Genomic DNA, 18,711 nt, shown 5'->3' on the forward strand with positions numbered 1-18,711 from the left:
GATGTTATTTTTCCGTGTGACATTCCAAAACAGGCACAATCATTTTGGATAAAAGGAAAACAAGGACTTCGAGGTTTAAGACAAACCAAAAAACGAGAAGAGAAAAAGGAATATTTTCCAGTTCACAAGACGGGGGAAAAAAAACGTGTTCAGGATCCTTAAAACAAGAGCTGGAGTTTAATGTTACAAATACATTTACCCTACGTAAGGCGCGACAGAGATCTCTTCCCAGCGCGTTTGGGTTTGAGGCATCCGGCAGCAAGCTCCCTTTCACAAGCCTGGGCGGGCGCAGTCTGTCCCTCCTCTCCCAGCGCCGAGCCCGGACGCAGCGCAGAGCCAGGCACCTGCGGCTCCCGCCGAACCCCGCGAGCCGCCCGCGGGCGCGCCGCTTCTCCCGGCGCCCCGGCCCCGCCGTCCACTGCGGAGGGAGCGGCCGCCCGCCGCGCCCCAGAAATAAGAGCCACTCCGGGGAGCCCCGGGGGGGCGGCCTGGGTCCGCGCGCACGCTCCGCAAAGGTGTACTCGTGCGGAAAGGGCCCGGGGCTCCGCAGGGGAGACGCGCCTCCTCTGCTCTCCAGGCGGCAGCCTCCGGACTCGAGCGTCCGGGGACGAGACCGCAGGCGGATCCCGCGCCGGAGCCGCAACCCCGGGCCCACCCCGCAGCCTACGCCTCTGCCGGAAGGGGGCGGGGCCTCGGGCCGGCGCGGCGAGACCCGCGGCGCTGGGGGTGGTTCCTCCCGGGGCCGGGGCCGAGGCCGGGGCCGGGCCCGCAGCCGCGCGTTTCCGGCGCGCTCCCCCGCGTCCTGCGTGCTGTGGTCTCGCCCGCCCCCGCAGCCATGTTGGATTGTGCGGCCGCCGCCTCCGCCGCCGCGGTAGGAGGGCTGGGGGAGGAGGTGCGAGTTTAGCGCAGCCGCGGGAGTGTGAGGACAACGGCCATCCGGCCAGAGTCTAGCCGGGCGGGAGCCGGGAGCTCCCCTTTCTCAGCGCGGCCTGCCGTCGGCTCCTCCTTCCCGCGGCCTCCTCCTCCGCCCCGCGCCGGAGGAGTTGCGAGATGCCGAGCCTGTGACTCCCCTCCTCCCGTCCCTGTCACCGAGAGGGCAACGAGCGCTCGCCCACTCGCCGGAGGAGACGGCCCCGGACTCCCAGCCCCGCCGTCGAAACCATGAGCACCGGCCAGCAGCAGCAGCCGCCGCCGCGGAGGGCCACCAACGTGGGGTCCCTGCTGCTCACCCCGCAGGAGAACGAGTCCCTCTTCACCTTCCTCGGCAAGAAATGTGTGGTCAGTGGCCGAGACCCGCGTCGCCACCGCCGACGTTCCCTCACGGGCCCGGGCTTAGTGGCTGGGAAGTGGGAGTGGGGAAGGAGGCGGGAGCGGCGCGGGGAGGGTCCGCTGCCGGCCTGGCCTACCCCGGGGCCCCCGCCCCGCTCCCTAGGTGCGGGCGGTGCGGGCCGCGGCAGCCGGACGCCGCCTCCCGAGCTGCCGGGGAGTGGGGAACGTCGGCTCCGCAGGCCTGCCCTGGAGCCCCGCTCGGCCGGGTCCGCACCCTCGTTGCTGGTTCAAACTTTACTCGGGCAGGCCCCGGCGCGATTTTCTTCCTGCAAGAGCTGCTGGATTTTACTAACCGGGCCCCTGCCCTGGCCCTCGCTTCACCTCTTAGCACTTGATCTTCACAATACCAAAGGTTTTAGGAGAGTGTAGGTCAGGAAGTGAAGCCCAAATATGAATGAAACGGACCATAAAGTTGTTTTTAATCGTGCTTTAGAATTTCAGGAGGGACTGAAGTCGAGTGCATCAGTTCAGAACGAGGGCAGGAAATGCTACTGCTCCCCATTGCAGAGAAACAGGGTTTATTTCTCTAGGAATCTCGCCGAGGCCTGGTTATTACTCTCCTCCCCACGGATTTTTTTTTTTTTTTTTTTGCATTGGTGGGAGGAGGTGCTGCTCTCCCCACAACCACGCGCAGGGGAACCGCAATCCGTAGTAGTTATTGACCTTTTGGGGCCTGCGAATGATTCTTAGGTTGGTGTGCGGCCTGTTCAGACCCCAGATGGCTGGTTGGGAGCAAGCAGTTCTGTGGAAAGGGGAATGTGTGTTGTTGACGGAAGCATTCATTACATTGGCTGCTGGCACTTCTGGGGGTGGGGAGGTTCTGCTCTGTGGTATAGGCCTTGTCAAGCTGCATCTTACTGCGGTGGCCTGGTTGAACTGTGGCTGAGTTTGTTGAAACGCTGTTTGGGCCCCTTTCCCCCCTCTTTGCTTGTTAGCACCTGCAGAGTATGTGCCACTGGGACCCAAGAAATACCTACAGAAATGTCAACAGAGCAGTTTTACAACTTTCCATAGTAGTGTTAAGTACGTCAAAACCGGCTACACCTGCTTTAAAAGTTAAGATTAAACAGTTTCTGGAAAGTTAGTGGACTAATTGTTAACTTTATAGGAGTCTACCTTTTGTATCCTGTCCCATCCAATTGGAGATTGAATCAGTACATTCAATTCAGATGTGTTTCATATTTCAGAAGTTGGATCTTAAAGAACATACGTTGAGTTTACTTATTAGAAGAATGAAGTAAGAGAGGTGGCTTAAAATCAGAATTTTTGGAAATTAATTTAAAGATAATCAAGTCTCCCCCTCCCTTCAGCTTTTTAAACAAATGAGAAAACTGAGCCAGTGAGCCCTAAGTCACAGAGCAATTTAGTAATGTAACCAGAACTAGAAAACCAGGACTCCCGATGCCTAGTCTGTTGTACTTTCCACTACATCATGTTGTTTTAGAAGGGTTTTTTTCTTCCTTGTTATTGATATTTCTAAAAGTGGTGTTAAAAGAATCACTTTTGTTTAACCCAAAACTGATGTAATTAAAGTGTAAGATTCTTAAAGCAACACTAATTTATTGCATATTTTCAATTTAGGAAAATCTCTAGTACTTTAAATGTTTAAATTATATACAAATGGAAAATAATTAAAATATTGCTGGTTTATTACATTTGCTGTCAGAAAGGAAGTAGTTGTATGTACTATGTTTTACATACCAGACACATTAGCTTTAGGCAGGAAGGACATTGCAAATATACTGACTAATTGCTCTGTGCTTACCTGTAAGGTTTACTGGTTTCAATAAATGACAGATGTGGAAGAATACTATGATAAAGATAGTGTTGCTTACTGGTTAGTGTAAATGGATTGCTAAATAAGCTGTCTGTATTCAGTGCTGAATTTCTTTATGTCATCTATTATTAATCAACTTTACCTTTTGAATTTCTGTCATTTAAAACCACACTGTTATAGTTACCTGCTCTTCTGGTACGAAATTATGCAATGATTACTTTAATATTTGAAATTTCCAGTTATTAGAAAGTAAAGTAAGGATGATATTTTAATTTTTGGAACAATCTTTTTTTAAACCCTTTGCTGACTGTGCAGTTTTGTTTTGTAGTTTAAGATAATACTGAAATACAATGTTTCACTTAAAAAGAAAATTCAGCAATAAGATTTATAGGTCAGACCAAATTTGTTAAGTATGTTAAGAGGAGTCCTTATAGTGCCAGCTCTCAAGGCATTTCAGTCCTTCATTTACTGAACAAATATGTATTGAGTAACTAAATGTTGAGGTCAAAACCAGGGTTGATGCCTACCCTCAGGGAGCTTTCTGTGTAAAAAAGGAAAACAAATGTGTAAACTGATGAGTAAGTCAATACTTCAGAGTGATATGTAAGAGGCTGCATGTAACAATGGAAAATGTGTTTCTTTGTAGTCAGCAGACTGGGGTTCAAACTCATGTGGTCACTTTGGAGAAGTTTCTTAAGCTCCCTGTCCTAGAATTGGTTTTCTCATCTCTGGAATAGGGATACCATCTTATGGGGTGGGGGATGGGGGGTGGATTAGAAGGATTGTATGTAAATCTATGGATGCTATTATTTTTATAAAGATTTAGGGGACCAAAGGAGAGGATGAGTTAAAGTTTTTCAGAATGGGCTATACCTAAATATTTAAGATTAGTGGGTACTCCTCCAGGTTGATGAGAGGTATGAAACAGCTTGGAAAGTCAGGAAACCTACTAATAGTATGTTATGGAGCAAGGAGGGTTTCTGCTTGGGTTCTCAAATTTAGATTGCATTGGAATTATGTGGAGATTATATTACAAATGCATATGACTAAGCTGAATTCCTAGATAATATTCAAATTCAGTGGATCTGATGTGGAACTTGGGCATTTCTATTTTTAATAGGCTTAACAGAAGACTTAACATCTATCACAGTTTGAGAACCACTGCTGATTGATGTCCACTGTTTTCTGATAGGGCAATCCTGAAGCACATTGGAAATGTTAATAGGTTTCCTCTCAATCTTTGGTCTACATTTTTCTGAATTAAGGTTAAAATTAAGTTAAAACAAGTTCTTTTAGTATAGCATTTCTCTAACCTCTTAAGATTTCAATGTGTATTTCATAGATGTAAGAGAGAGATACAGTTCAAGTATTGCACTAGTTAGGGGGGAACCACAAGATCAGATTTGACTTTTAGAAAGCTTAGGGAGAACGGTAGAGGCACGATAGGAGGTGGATTGAAGATTGTGATAGTGAAGACAAAGGAGGTCAAATAGGTGTTTATAGTGGTCAATGTGAAATATGATGAGAGCCTGAATTAAGGCAGTGCTGGTGGGAATTCAAGGACAATTAAAAGGATTCCAGTAGCATTTCTTCCCCCGTAGATAAAGGGAGTTAGGGAAGGGAATTGGTATAAAGGCTGGTATAACTACCAGCAGGAGTATGCAGAACTCACTCACTACATGAAAATATGCCTAGATGTCAATTGAGACTGTATTGGTGATTGGTTTCATGGAGGAGGTTAATCTTCAGTAAATCTATCATTTTGTCACAGTTTTTAAAAATAGATTTTGTGAAAGTTGAGGTTTCATTTAAAGTTACATGTAGTATGTGTGTTATGTACTTTTACATAAAGTAAATAGTTCATTAACTGGTAGTATTTTCTTAGAACAATTAAGAAATGTTAAAAAACAAAATTATCAGATCTTGTTTTGTAGTTAGTTTTGTTGCCTTTCATATAGTGTGATTTAACTTATTTTCTATAAAGAGTATGTGCAGTCTTGCCAAGGAGAGTTTAATATATATTTCCCAATACATAGGATTGGGAAAAAAATAAAACCTTATACTTGCTCTCTGCAACCATCTCTGGTACAAAAGGATTGGGGTTTAGTAATGATGTTGGCAGTTACCTTTTCCTGCCATACTCACCTCGTTGGTTGGTTTCAAGATTTAGTGATACCATTTTTATTAACCAACTTTATTCTTCATTTCCTTTAATTCCTCAACACTTGTTTTAACTTGTTTATATTCTTTAGGTGTATGTTTGTTTTCTCACCCTGTATATAATTGTGGGAGATTAGACCTTATGCCTGTGTAGTCTTCTATGTAATTTTTATACATCTACCTACATATCACCAAATACTTAATGAGTTCTTACTGCTAACTGTTTATTACTTAGGATCTCAGTCAGCACTTCTTTGCTTGATCATGTTAAGACCTTCCATTTCTAATGCAGATGGTATCTGACTTAAGTCTGCATTTATTAGGAGAACAAAGTAGTTTAATGCTGCTGCTGATATAGGTGGTATCAGTAACTGTCCAACAGTTACTTGTTTCTGTTCCAAATCCTTAAATAGGTCTAGAGGGAAGGGTGCCTAGAGCGATCATTGTGTTGATGAAGGCCTGAATTAAGGGAGTTAGAGCTGAGAATGTACTTCACCTTGAGTAATGTGAAAGGAAAATTCATGGACTTTGTAATACACAAAGATGAGAAAGCAGTCTTGCCTAGTATAGAGGAAAAAGGTGACTGCAGAGTGTCATACAGTGGACATTTAAAAGAATCCAGCAGACCTGGGTTATAAATCCTGTTTCTTGTTCTTGGCTCTGTAACATTGATTTTCAACCTTTTTCGTCTCATAGCACATATAAACTAAAGACTAAAATTCTGCAGCACACCAAAAAATACATTTTTTGCCCATATGACAAAAAAATTAGGTATAATGTTGATTCGTTCACACCAGATGGCTATTGTTGTATTGGCTGTTGCCATTTTTTTATTTGACAATCTAAGGGAAAAGAGGTCAGTGCGCCTGACTAAATAATCAGGCATTGCATGTTTTAAAAATTCTTGCAGCACACCAGTTGAAAATCACTGCTCTATATAATATAGGAAAACTTCTTAATCAGTATGAGCCTTAGTGTTTAGATTTGTAAAACGGGCTTAGCCAAGAATTTAGAAAGTAATGCAGTAATGTATGTAAAGCACTTAGAATGCTGACATAAAGTGTTCTGGGAGTTTGGAAAAGCATGTGAAAGATTGTTGTCATTAGTACTATTCCTGTTACTGGCAGGTAGGTTTTAAAGTAAAATTTTGAACGCTGTGTTGTATTTGTTTTGATTTAGGTAAATTCTAACAATTTTATTTAAAGTCAGTTAATTATAGAGTATGTAAATTAAAGTTAAGCAGTAGCTGGAACTAAACTCCATGGAGTTCTATTCAGCCTTAGCACCCCTGGCTGCTGACCGAAGAGGAAAAACGAGATACTGGTATAAGAGTTAAGAGTTCCTGGGTTTTAGTCGGTACTCTGCCGCCAGTTAATTGTGAATGTGAACAAGAATCTCTACCTTCCTGAACCTCATTTTCCTAATCTGAAAATGAGGGCTTGGACAAGGTAACACCAGTCTTTTCAGCTGTAATGTTCTATCATTATAACTATTTTAGATGCCATTGACTTCGTAGCAGGAAAAGAATAGCCTTCTGTTAATTTTGGCATATGTGTGTTTTGCACACTGGAGTCAAAAATAGTATATATCTAAGTGAAAGGTAGATAACCTCAAATCATTTCATTGTCAATTCCCATTTCTAACTCACCTTTTTCTGAGCATCACAATTTAATAAACATTTTACTTTGAAAAGTCGTGTGAACATCATTAAAAAGCATCAGTAATAGGATAGTCCTAACTAATTTTAAATTATTATTATGAATTATCCCTTGTAATTGCAAGGAATTTTTGGCTTATTAGAAGTATGGTGCCTCTTAATTAAGATGGAGTTGTTTTTAAGAGTTTCTCTTTTGTTGACCAATTAATTCCTTCTAGACCCTAATTTCTTTCTTTTTTAAAATATATATTTATTGATTTCAGGGAGAGGGAGAGAGATAGAAACATCAACGATGAGAGAATCATCATTGAGCAGGCTGCCTCCTGCAGGCCCCTGACTGTGGGGATTGAGCCCAAAATCTGGGCATGTGCTCTGACCGGAAATCAAACTGCGATCTCCTGGATCCTAGGTCAGTGCTCAACCTCTGAGCTACTCCCAACTGGGCTAGAACCTTATTTCTTACACGAAATTATATTAGTGGTGTAATATTTAGGTGTTACATTTTGTTGCTTATTATTTAAGCTAAATATGGTTTTTTAAAGTTTTTAGTTTGTGTTAGACTCAATAGTTATAGTGAACAGACTTGGTCTATTTAGAGACTGATTTAAAAATGAAGTTTAAAAGAGCAGATAGAGTTGAGCTTCATATGAATTACTGTGTCTAGGAGTCATAGCTTTGATCCAATAGATGAGAACCCAACATTATTAATAGAGTTCATTTCTGTAAAGGTCCTGGAAGCAAAACAAGTTCATACATTCTTGTCCACAGTAACATATATTGTTAACTGTAAATATAATTTTTGTTGGTGTATGACTGAATAGCCTAATATTTTTAAGTGTTAAGTATTGTTTAGTAATTAGAAGGGTTTGGCATATTTAACTTTCTATAAATACAGTATAACAAGTATATCCTGCATTTATTCATTGTATGCATATCAGTATTCTTAGAAGTAGTAGATTACACCACTATAATACCAATATAGGAGAATGAAATTTATAAGGAAACATCAGTTCCATTTTGGAGTCAATGTGTTATAGAGGAATTGTGACCCTTTTTAAAAAGAGAACAAATGGGTGTAAAGTAATGTTGAAAAGGCAAATCTAGAAAAGCCCCCTTTAGAAAATATAATCAAATGAAAGATTTATAGTAACTTCATATTTCAGTTACTACGATTATCTGTTAGTGTACTTTAATTGTTCCTCAATATCCTTGGCCCCTTGCTTCCTCTGCCATAGTGAATTTCTAAAACTTATTTACTATAGAAATCTCTTGCTGTAAAAGAATGAATATTCATTAAATATCAGACAAATTGAAATGAGAAATAAGAAAGATATCTAGTAATATAACATGTTGTTAAAAATGATATGAAGAATTAGAAATAATTATGAGCCAAGTTATACATTAACTTTAGGGCAATGAAATGTTTTTCAAGTTTTATTTTAAAGTTAAACTTTTATATTAGATTTGGAGAAGTTAAAATTATCTAGTATTTTTAAGTATTAAAATAAAGGCCAAGTTGTTTATCGTACCTCTGGTTCCAAAATTAAAAATTTTAAATGAAATGGACCCTCTGATATGGTGAATACTTTTGTTGCCATAAAAATATCAGAGAATACCTAAATATATAAGAAATTTTCATAATAATGGAGCTGACTGATTTATAAGTAAGACATAAATCTTGCCAGAAACTAATGATTTTATTTTTTATTAATGAAATACCATGATCAACTATTGAGGACTTTCTGTGTACATAACAACCTCCTTGCATCTTGAAATACATAGAAGGGGTAAGGAAGATTCAGCTCTTACCCCTCAGGTGCTTACTGTATAGCTGGGGAACACACAAATCATGCACACAAGAAAATATGTTTTATAAACCAGTCTATAATAAAAATTTGAATAGAGAAGAAAGAAGTATATCACTGTGGGATACATCATTGTGGAGCTTGGACCTAAGGACTGTAAATGGTCTATAGAATTTATGTCATGAGCAAGGAAGCAGCTCAGTTGAAGTATAGGGAAATACGGGAGCAAGTTTGGAGTAGAAAATTTGCATGGAGTGTTTGGAAATATTGAATAGACTGACTTGGCTAGAATTGAGAATGATATTTGCTTGAGGAACAGTAAGGAAGGGTAAACTGAGTCCAGATTTTAGACGATCTTGAACTTCAGGCTTGGAGGCTGAACTTTAGTCCCTAAGTAGTAAGGGATCTAAAGATTTTTGATTAAAAAAGTATCAAAATAGGAAGAACCTAGAGATACGGGAAACTGGAAATTATTATTCATAATAGGAATGCTTTAAAGTTTACTAAACACACTCCTTATCTCAGCAGACCTGGCCTGGATAAGGAACCTGAGTTAGAGCAGCATCCGGAACATAAAAAGGATTATGAAGGGATATAGTAAATCCTTGGTCTTTGTGCTCAAGACACATACCATCTAGCCCTCAGAACTTTTTTTCCTACTGCTTCCAGGTGTGGTCTTTGAATACTCAGCTTATGCCTACAGGCATCCACTACCAATCAGTCCAAGTTCATAGATGAAATCTAGTTGCCATTCCAAATCTATATTCTAGAAAACACTGAAGAAAAAATTAGTTGGCTTTGTGAATTGCACGGCTAGAGCTTTGGAATCCTTTGCAGAGTGTCGTTATTGAGGCCTTGGGAGTGGAATTAGATCTGTGATGTGTCAGTGCAGGTCAGGATTACAGAGAGAGGCGGTCTAGCTCCTATTTGACTTGGCCAGCATTTAAGGATAGATTTCACTGAGGAGTTCAAGGGGAAGAAAGATGTTCCCTTTAATTTACCAGAAAAATTGTATTATACATATTCTGTAATTTAAACTTTTTCAGTTACCTTAATATATCTTTGATATATTTCCACTTCCATTTGCTTCTGTTGCATACTTTTTATTACTTCATCCTGTATTTTATGTATTTCTTGTAACTTCTTAACCTCTATTTAGTTTCCTAGGGCTGCCATAACAAAGTACTATAAACTGAATGACTCAAAACACAAATTTATTCTCACACTTCTGGAGGCTAGAAGTCCATAATCAGGTTTTATTTAATACTGTTCTAGCTCAAGGTGTCATAGGGTTGATTCCTTCTGGAGGCACTGAGAGAGAATCTGTCCCATGTCTCTCTTAGCTTCTGGCATTTGCTGGCAATCCTTGATGTTCTTGGTTTATAGATTCATGACTCTGTTCTCTACCTATGTAATGATTTGGTGTTCTCTACTTGTCTGTCTCTGTCTTTTCTTCTTATAGGACACCAGTCATTGGACTAATGTAACCTCATCTTAACTTGGTTACATCTGCAAAGACCCTCTTTCCAAATAAAGTCACATTCACAGATACAGGGTTTATGACTTCCATCTATCTTTTAGGGAAACACAATTCAACTCATAACAGTGGGTATGTTTACTTTCCAAGTTTTTGCATTTAGAAACAGTGCTATCTATAATGAACATTCAAATACAGTGGTACCTCAGTTTTCGAATGTGGTGCCTTCTGTTCCGGAAGACCACTGGAGTTCTGAAACGTTCGAAAACCGAGGGATCCACAGCGGACGGCTACGCCTCAGGATATTGCCCTCAGTGGAAACCATGTGGCATGTTCGACTTCCAAGGCATGTACGAAACCCAAAGCATTTACTTCTCTGTTTATGGCTTTCGTAAACTGAGATGTTTGACAGTGGAGATGTTCGAAAACCGAGGTACCACTGTACATATTTTTATGTATCCTTTCCAAGTATTTCTATAGAATAAATTCTGAGAAATTAAGTTAGAGGGCATGAACATTAGAAATACTAATAGATATGGCTGAATTGTCTTCTGATATAGTTGTTACTAAACTCTGTATTCTCATCAACACTAGGATTTAAAATTTTTTTGCTTTTGACAGTTGCACGGGTCAAAACGGTCTCTTTGTCCTATTTGTAGTTAATTATCTTTCCATGTCTCTTGGTCATTTATGTTTCTTATGTGAATTGCCTTTTCTTGTCTATTTTTCTACTTTGTTTTTTCATAATTACTTGAACTCTTTAGGGATAATAATTAAATTATAAAGTACAGTATTTTGGGCAGTTGTTTATCTTTGACAGAACTATGTTTGGTGTTTTTGGTCATTGCATAGGTTTTAAATTTTTGTGTAGTTCAATGTAATAATCTTTTTTATTATGTCAGGTTTTTATTTAATACTGTTCTAGCTCAGAATTGCAAAAATATTTACTCACATTTTTCTAGTACTTCTATGGTTTTGTTTTGAACATATTATCTTAGATCTTTTTGGAAGTGACTTTGGAAAATGAGTATAGTAGAAATCCAGCTTTATATTTTTACAAAGGCTAGTTATTCTAGTATCACTTATTTCCTCCTACCTATTTAAAATGCTACCTTTATAATTTACTAAATTACCAGATTGTTTACATTCATTTCTGCATTCTCTTCTACTTATTTATTTGCTAGTATACAGAATTTTAAATTAGTGTAGCTTTATAATGATGATATAGTTTAATTAGCATTAAGTCCTTCATTACTCTCCTTTTCAATATTTTCTGGCTATTTTTATGTGCCTATGCATAGTATTTTTTCAAGACCTTACTTTTCACCCCTATCTCTCACCAAAAAATACTTGCTTCAATTTGGAATAGCATTGGATTTGTAGATTAATTTAGGAAGAATTGACATACTAAGGCCTTCTGTTGAAAAGCAAGTCTAATTTCATTGTGTAGTTTTATAATTTTCTTATGTATACTAACCATTATAATTTATTTTAGTACAAAAGTAACAACCAGTTATACTCATTGTTTAAAGTGCACATACACTCCCCCTCTAATGCACTGTATAGGTATTTTAAAAGTTAAAATACCCCTTTACCTCTCTCATTTCGCAGTACAATTAGGCTCCATGGGAAGAGCTATCCCATCCTCCTTATATGCTAATGATATGTGTGTGTGTTTATATATCTGTCTGCATTTTACCTAAAAGGGGTCATATTCTGGACAGTTTATGTGAGGTACATCTAGATCTACCTCATGCTTTTTTAAATTTTTATTTATTTATTTATTTATTATTTATTTATTTATTTATTTTTAAAATATATTTATTGATTTTGGAGAGGGAGAGAGAGAAACATCAATGATGAGAGAGTCATTGATCGGCTGCCTCCTGCACGCCCCCGACTGGGGATCAAGCCCTCAATCTGAGCATGTGCCCTGACCAGGAATCAAACTCCAATCGCCTGGATCCTAGGTCGACTCTCAACCGCTGAGCCACGCCTGGCCGGGCCATGCTTTTTTTTTTTTTAAAAAAAAAATTTTTATTATGGAAACTTTTAAAAAAACATACAAAGTAAAATAGCATAATGAACCTACATATACCTAAACCTAGCATTAGTGGGTATTACCTCATAGCTAGTCTTGTTTGCTTTATATGCCTACCCACTCTTTTTCCCCCTGTATTATTTTTAAGTAAATCCCAGGCATGTGATTTTTTTTTTTTTTCTTTTTCTGACCAACCTGGCTAGAGGTATTAATTTTATTTTGAAAACATGGTTTTAGTTTAGCCCTGGCTCAGTTGTTTGGAGAGTTGTCCTGTACACCAAAAGGTTGTGGGTTTGATTCCCTGTCAGGGCACATACCCGAGTTGGAGGTTCGATCCCTGGTTGGGGTGCATATGGGAGGCAACTGTTGGATTCCCCTCCCCCAATCAATAACCGTGTCTTTGGGCAAGGATTTTAAAAAAAGGTTTTAGTTTAATTGCTTTCTATTATTTTTCTTTTTTTATATTTTATTGGTTTCTACTCTGATCTTTATTATTTCCTTCTGCTCAGTTTGGGTTTAATTTCCTTTTTTTTCTTCTAGTTTTTCTTAAGGTAGTAACAACTAAGATGATTTGAGACCTTTTTTCATTTTCTAATATAGATATTTAGTGCTCTCCATATCCTCCTAAATATGCTTTAGTTGCATCTCACATATTGGATATGTTGTATTTTCATTTTCATTTTTTAAGTTACTGTCTGATTTTCCCTTTGATTTCTTTGACCCACTGGTTCTTTTAGAAGTATGCAGTTTAGTTTCCAGAGATTTAGGGATTTTCCAGATGTCTTTCTGTTATCAGTTTCTAACCTAATGCCTTTTTTTTTTTTTTTTGAGACTGTATGAATCCCTTTTATTGAGCAGCGTTTTAAAGCCCAGAATATGGCCTAAATTGGTGTTCTTTATACACTTAAAAATAATATGTATTCCAGTCTTGTTGGATGGAGTGTTCAACAAATGTTAATTATATCAAGTTGGTCAATAGAGGGGTACTGACTTCTTACACTAAAATTATAAATTTGTCTTTCTCCTTGTAAGTCTATAGTTTTGCTTCATATATTTTAGATGCATAAACATTTATAGTTATGTCCCCTCAAAGAATTAACCATCATGAAATGACCCCCTTTGTCCCTGATGTACTTTACTCTGAAATCAACTTTGATATTAATATAGCCACTGAAGCTTTCATTTGATTAGTGCTATAATCATTTTTGCATCCTGTTACTTGTATTCTCTTTGTGTCTTTTACACTTAGAGTGGATTTCCTGTAGGCAGTACATAGTTAGGTCTTTTAAACCCAAAATGACAATATCTGCCCTTTAATTTGGATGGTTAGGTCATTTACATTTAATGTGATTATTGAGATTGGGTTTAAATCTACCATCTTGCTGTTTTCTCTTTGCCCCACATGTTCTTTGTCCCTTTTCCCCTATTTTTCTGCCTTTCTTTAGATTGCTTTAGTATTTTTATTTCCTTTTAATCTTTTTTTTTTTTAATTTGTTATAACTTCTTTCTGTTTTTAGTAGTTGCTTTGGAATTTACAGTATATATGTTTAGTTTATTACAGTCTACTTTCAAAGGCTACTGTATCACTTCACATTTAGTACAAGCACTTTAAAATGGCATAATTCCATTTCTTTCATTCAAATCATTATGCTGTATTGTTGCCATATATTTATCGTCTTCCTGTGTTATAAACTCCATGATACATTGTCATCATTTTTGCTATAAAGATTCAGTTACCTTTTAAAGAGATTTGAAAAGTAAAGAAAAACATTTTATCACTTGGTTAGCATTTCTGGTGCCCTTAATTCCTTTGTTTAGATCCAGACTCCTGTGCTCTCAGTTTTCTTTAGCCAGAGTGTTTTATTTTTTCTTATTTAAAAAACAAACAAACAGCAACAAAAACATCTGGTATAGTGCAGATCTGCTGCTGATAAATTCTTTCAGCTTTGTGTATCTGAAAAAAATCTATATATTTTGCCCTGATTCTTGAAAGAGATTTTCTCTGAATATAGAATTCTAGGTTGATAGTTTTTTCTTAATGTAGCTTAGAGATGTTGCTTTAGATCTTCTAGTTTTCATTATTTCTGATAGGAAGTCTGCTGTTGTCCTTTTCTTTAATCTTCTGTACGTAATGTATCTTTTTTCTCTTACGGCTTTTAAGAGTTTTCTCCTTATTATTGGTTTTAAGGAATCTGATTATGATGTGCTTTGGTGTAGTTTTCTTATTGTTTCTTGTGTTGGAATAGCTTGAAGTTGTCTCACACCTCATGACTGTACAGTTCATTATTTTTCTTCCATCTCTTTCTGTGTATTTCTTTTAGATAGTAGCTATTGCTACATCTTTAAGGTCACTAATCTTTTGTCTACAATGTCTAATCTGTCATTAGTACCATCCAGACATTGGTTTTCATTTCAGATGTTGTAGTTTTCATCTCTAGAAGTTTAATTTGGATTTTTAAAAATACATGTTTTTCTGTTTCTACTTAACGTGTTCAGCCTTCGCTTTGGCTTAATGTATTTAATACTGTTATGATAACTTCAATGTTATTGTCTACTAATTTTGTCATCTGTGTCAGTTTCTCTTGATGTATTGTCTTCACTCTGGATCATATTTTTCTGCATTTTTACATGCTAGGTAATGCTTGATTGGATATCAGGTATTGTGAAATTTATCTTGACTCTTTTAACTAGTCCTTTGAATTTTTAGAGGTAGTGTGTTAATTTTTATTGTCTGCTGAAGTTTTCTATAATTGCAAATTGCTCTATTTTAAGACCAGCCTGCTACTCCCCCCCTTTTGTAATAATAATTAGTTAAGTATATCTGAAGATACTAATTTATTTATTTTTTTAACTCTATTGAAAAATTTTTCAATGTGTATTCATGTAGTAGTCCCTCTCTGATTTGCTGCTGTTTCCTTATTATCTGATTATTCTTGGTTGTTGATCCCAATTTGTGTTTAAAGGATTGCTTTCTCAAAATAGCTAGCTAGCTTGGATTTCTTTTCTTTTAAATTAATAGACTTTATTTTATACAACATTTTTAGGTTCACAGAAAAAATTGTGCAGAAAGTAAGAGGGTTCACATATACCCTATCTCTCCTCCTCCACCCCAATTTCCCCTATTATTAACATCTTGCATTAGTGTAATACATTTGTTTAAATTAATAAACTGATATTGATGCATTATCATTAACTAAACTCCATAGTTTACTCTAGGTTTAAGTCCTTGTACAGATCTATAGGTGTTGGTTTTCACAAATGAATGTAATATATCCACCATCACAGTCATATAGAATAGTTTCATGGCCCTGAAAATATCCTTATGCTCCCATCTCCTGGTGTAACCCTGGAATCCACTGATGTATGTGTGTAATTTTACTTTTGTTTTTCTTTTTTCAGAATGTCTGGAATCATGCAGTAGTGTCTTTATAGACTGGCTTCTTTCACTTAGCTATATGCATTTAAGGTTCCTCCTTGTCATTTTGTGGCTTGATATAAACACTCACGTGCTGGGTTTTGTGTGGATATAAGTTTTCAGCTCATTTTGGTAAACGCCTAGGAACATGATTGCTGCATTATATGGTAAGCCTGTGCTTACTTTTGTAAGAAACTGCCAAAGTGTCTTCCACGGTGGCTGTTGGATTTTCCATTCCCACCAGCAAAATGAGAGTTCCAGTTGTTGCACGTTCTTACTGGTATTTGGTGTTACCAGTGTTTTGGATTTTAGTCATTCTAATAGGTTTATAAGTCATGTCTCATTGTTTTAATTTGCACTTCCTAATGCCATATGATGTGTAGAGCATCTTTTCTTATGCTTAATTGCCATCTGTATATCTTTGATGAGGTGACTATTCAAATCCTTTGCCCAACTTTTAGTTGGGTTGTTTGTTTCTTATTACTGAGTTTTAAGAGTTCTTTGTCTAAACACATTCTCTATTAGATATGTGTTTTTTTCATATATTTGCCCCTTGTATGTGGCTTTTCATTCTTTTGCCAGTGTCTTTTGCAGAGCAGAAGTTTTTAATTTTAATGAAGTCCAATTTATCATTTTTTTTCTTATATGGATTATGCTTTTTTTGGTGGTGGTTCTAAAAAAATCTTGAATGCCAAAGTCACCTACATTTTCTATTATCTTTTAGAAATTTTATAGCTTTGCATTTGACATTTAGGTCTTTGATCAACTTTGAGTTGATTTTTATGAAAGGTGTAAGATCAGTGTCTAGATTGGAGTTTGTTACTGTTTTTTGCATATGGATATGTAGTTTTTCACCATTTTTCAAAAAGATTATTCTTTTTCCATTGGATTGTCATTGATCCTTTGTCAGAGATCCGTTGAATATGTTGACTTACTTCTGGGCTCTCTGTTCTCTTCCACTGATCTATTAGTATCTTCTCTCGCCAAAATTACACTGCCTTGATTACTGTAGCTTTATAGTGAGTCTTCAGGTCAAATAGTGTCAGTCCTCTGACATTGTTCTTTTTCTTCATTGTGTTGGCTAGTCTGGGTCCTTTGCCTTTCCATATAAACTTTTTTTCCCTCTTTATTTTATATAGTTTTTCTCATATGAATTTTAGCATTTTTTTAAAAAATATATCTTTATTGATTTCAGAGAGAGGAAAGGAGAGGGAGAGAGAGAGATAGAAACATCAATGATGAGAGAGTCATTGATCGGCTGCTCCCTGCACACCCCCGACTGGGGATGGAGCCCACAACCTGGGCATGTGCCCTGACCTCCTGGATCCTAGGTCGATGCTCAACCGCTGAGCCGTGCCCAGCTGGGCTTTCATATAAATTTTAGAATCAATTTGTTGATGCTACAAAATAACTTTGGGATTCCCTTGAATCTATAGATCTGGTTGGGAAAAACTGGCATTTTAACAATATTTAGTTTTCCTATCCATAAACAAAATACCTCTTTTTATTTACATTTTCTTTGATTTTTTTTTTATCAGAATTTTGTAAATATATAGCTCTTGTATATATTTTGTTAGATTTATACTTAAGTATTTTTCTTTTCTTGTGTGTGCTAATGTAATTGGTATTTGTTTTTAAATTATAAATCCCAGTTCATTGCTATATATAGGAAAGCATTTGACTTTTGTATATTAACTTTGTATCTTACAACTTGGCTATACTTGGGTTATTTGTTCCAGGAGTTTTGTTGTTGTTTTAATTCTTTGGGATTTTCTGTATAGATAATCATGTCATATGCAAACAAAGACAATTTGATTTCTTCCTTCCCAGTGTGTATTTTTTATTTCCTTTTCTCCTTGCATCAGCTAAGACTTCCAGTACAGAGTTGAATAGGAGTGGTGAAAGGGGACTTTGTTCCTTGCTTTGTTCTTGATATTGAGGCAGAAAGCATATAGTTTGTCACTAGTATGTATGATGTTAGGTTTTCATAGGTGTTCTTTATCAAGTTGAGGAAGTTCACCTCTATTCTTAGTTTTTATCATGGGTGTGGGATTATATCAAATACTTTTCTGCCTTTATTCATATGATCATTTGGTTTTTATTCTATAGCTTCCTAATGTGATGGACTACTTTAGTTGATTTTTTAATGCTTAACCAAATGCCACATACCTGGGATAAATCCCACTTGATCATGAAGCATAATTCCTTTTATATATTGTTGGTTTCAACTTGCTCATATTTTGTTGAGGATTTTTGCATCTATGGCCATGATATGTATTTTTTGATTTTGGTGTTGTTTATAGCTTTGTCTGGTTTTGGTATTACGGTAACTGGCCTCACAGAATAGTTATGGAGTGTTCCGTCTGCTTCTGTCTTCTGGGAGAGATTGTAGAGAATTTGTATCATTTCTTCCTTAAATGTTTAATAAAATTCATCAGTGCAACCGTCTGGGCCTAGTGTTTTCTGTTGTGAAAGGTTATTCATTATAGATTGAATTTCTTGCTAGAGGTTTATTCTGATTAGCTAGTTTTCCTTGTAGGAATTTTGGTAGATTATTTCCTTCGAAGAATTGGTTTATATAGAATTGGTTCAAATATGTGCACATAGAGTTACTCATAATATTTCTTCGCTATCCTCTTAATGTCTGTGGGATTAGTAGTGCTGGTCCTCTTTCATTTTTGCTATTTGTGTCTTCCCTCTTTTTATCTTAGTTGCCGTACCCTGTCTAAAAATTTGATTTTATTGATTTTTTTCTCTCTATTTATTTTCTATTTTTAATTGCATTGATTTTGCTATAATTTTTTTTCTGCTTATTTTGGATTTAATTTGCTCTTTGTCTAGTTTCCTAAAGTAGATGTTTAGGTTATTGATTTTAGATCCTTTTTTGTTGTTTTCTTATATATGCATTCAGTGCTGTAAATTTTCCCCTAAGCATTGCTTTTGCTGCATGCCACAAATTTTGGTAAGTTATATTATCTTCATGTAGTTCAAAATATTTTAAAATTTTTCTTAAGACTTCTTTGACCCATGTGTTATTTAGAAGTATATTT

The 18,711-nt window shown here is 37.2% G+C and overlaps 1 protein-coding gene across 1 annotated transcript in view; it reads left to right on the top strand.

The window, feature by feature from the left end:
• The first annotated feature begins 812 nt into the window (after window positions 1–812).
• WASL (WASP like actin nucleation promoting factor) overlaps window positions 813–18,711 on the top strand; it is a 76,349-nt gene continuing 58,450 nt past the window's right edge. The window contains exon 1 of the mRNA XM_016213342.2: window positions 813–1,278. Within this exon, the coding sequence (XP_016068828.1) occupies window positions 1,162–1,278 (117 nt within the window). The 5' untranslated portion in view covers window positions 813–1,161. The remainder of the gene's footprint in view (window positions 1,279–18,711) is intronic.

Source organism: Miniopterus natalensis, chromosome 10 (assembly GCF_054644295.1).
Source record: "Miniopterus natalensis isolate mMinNat1 chromosome 10, mMinNat1.hap1, whole genome shotgun sequence".
Classification (NCBI taxonomy): domain Eukaryota; kingdom Metazoa; phylum Chordata; class Mammalia; order Chiroptera; family Miniopteridae; genus Miniopterus; species Miniopterus natalensis.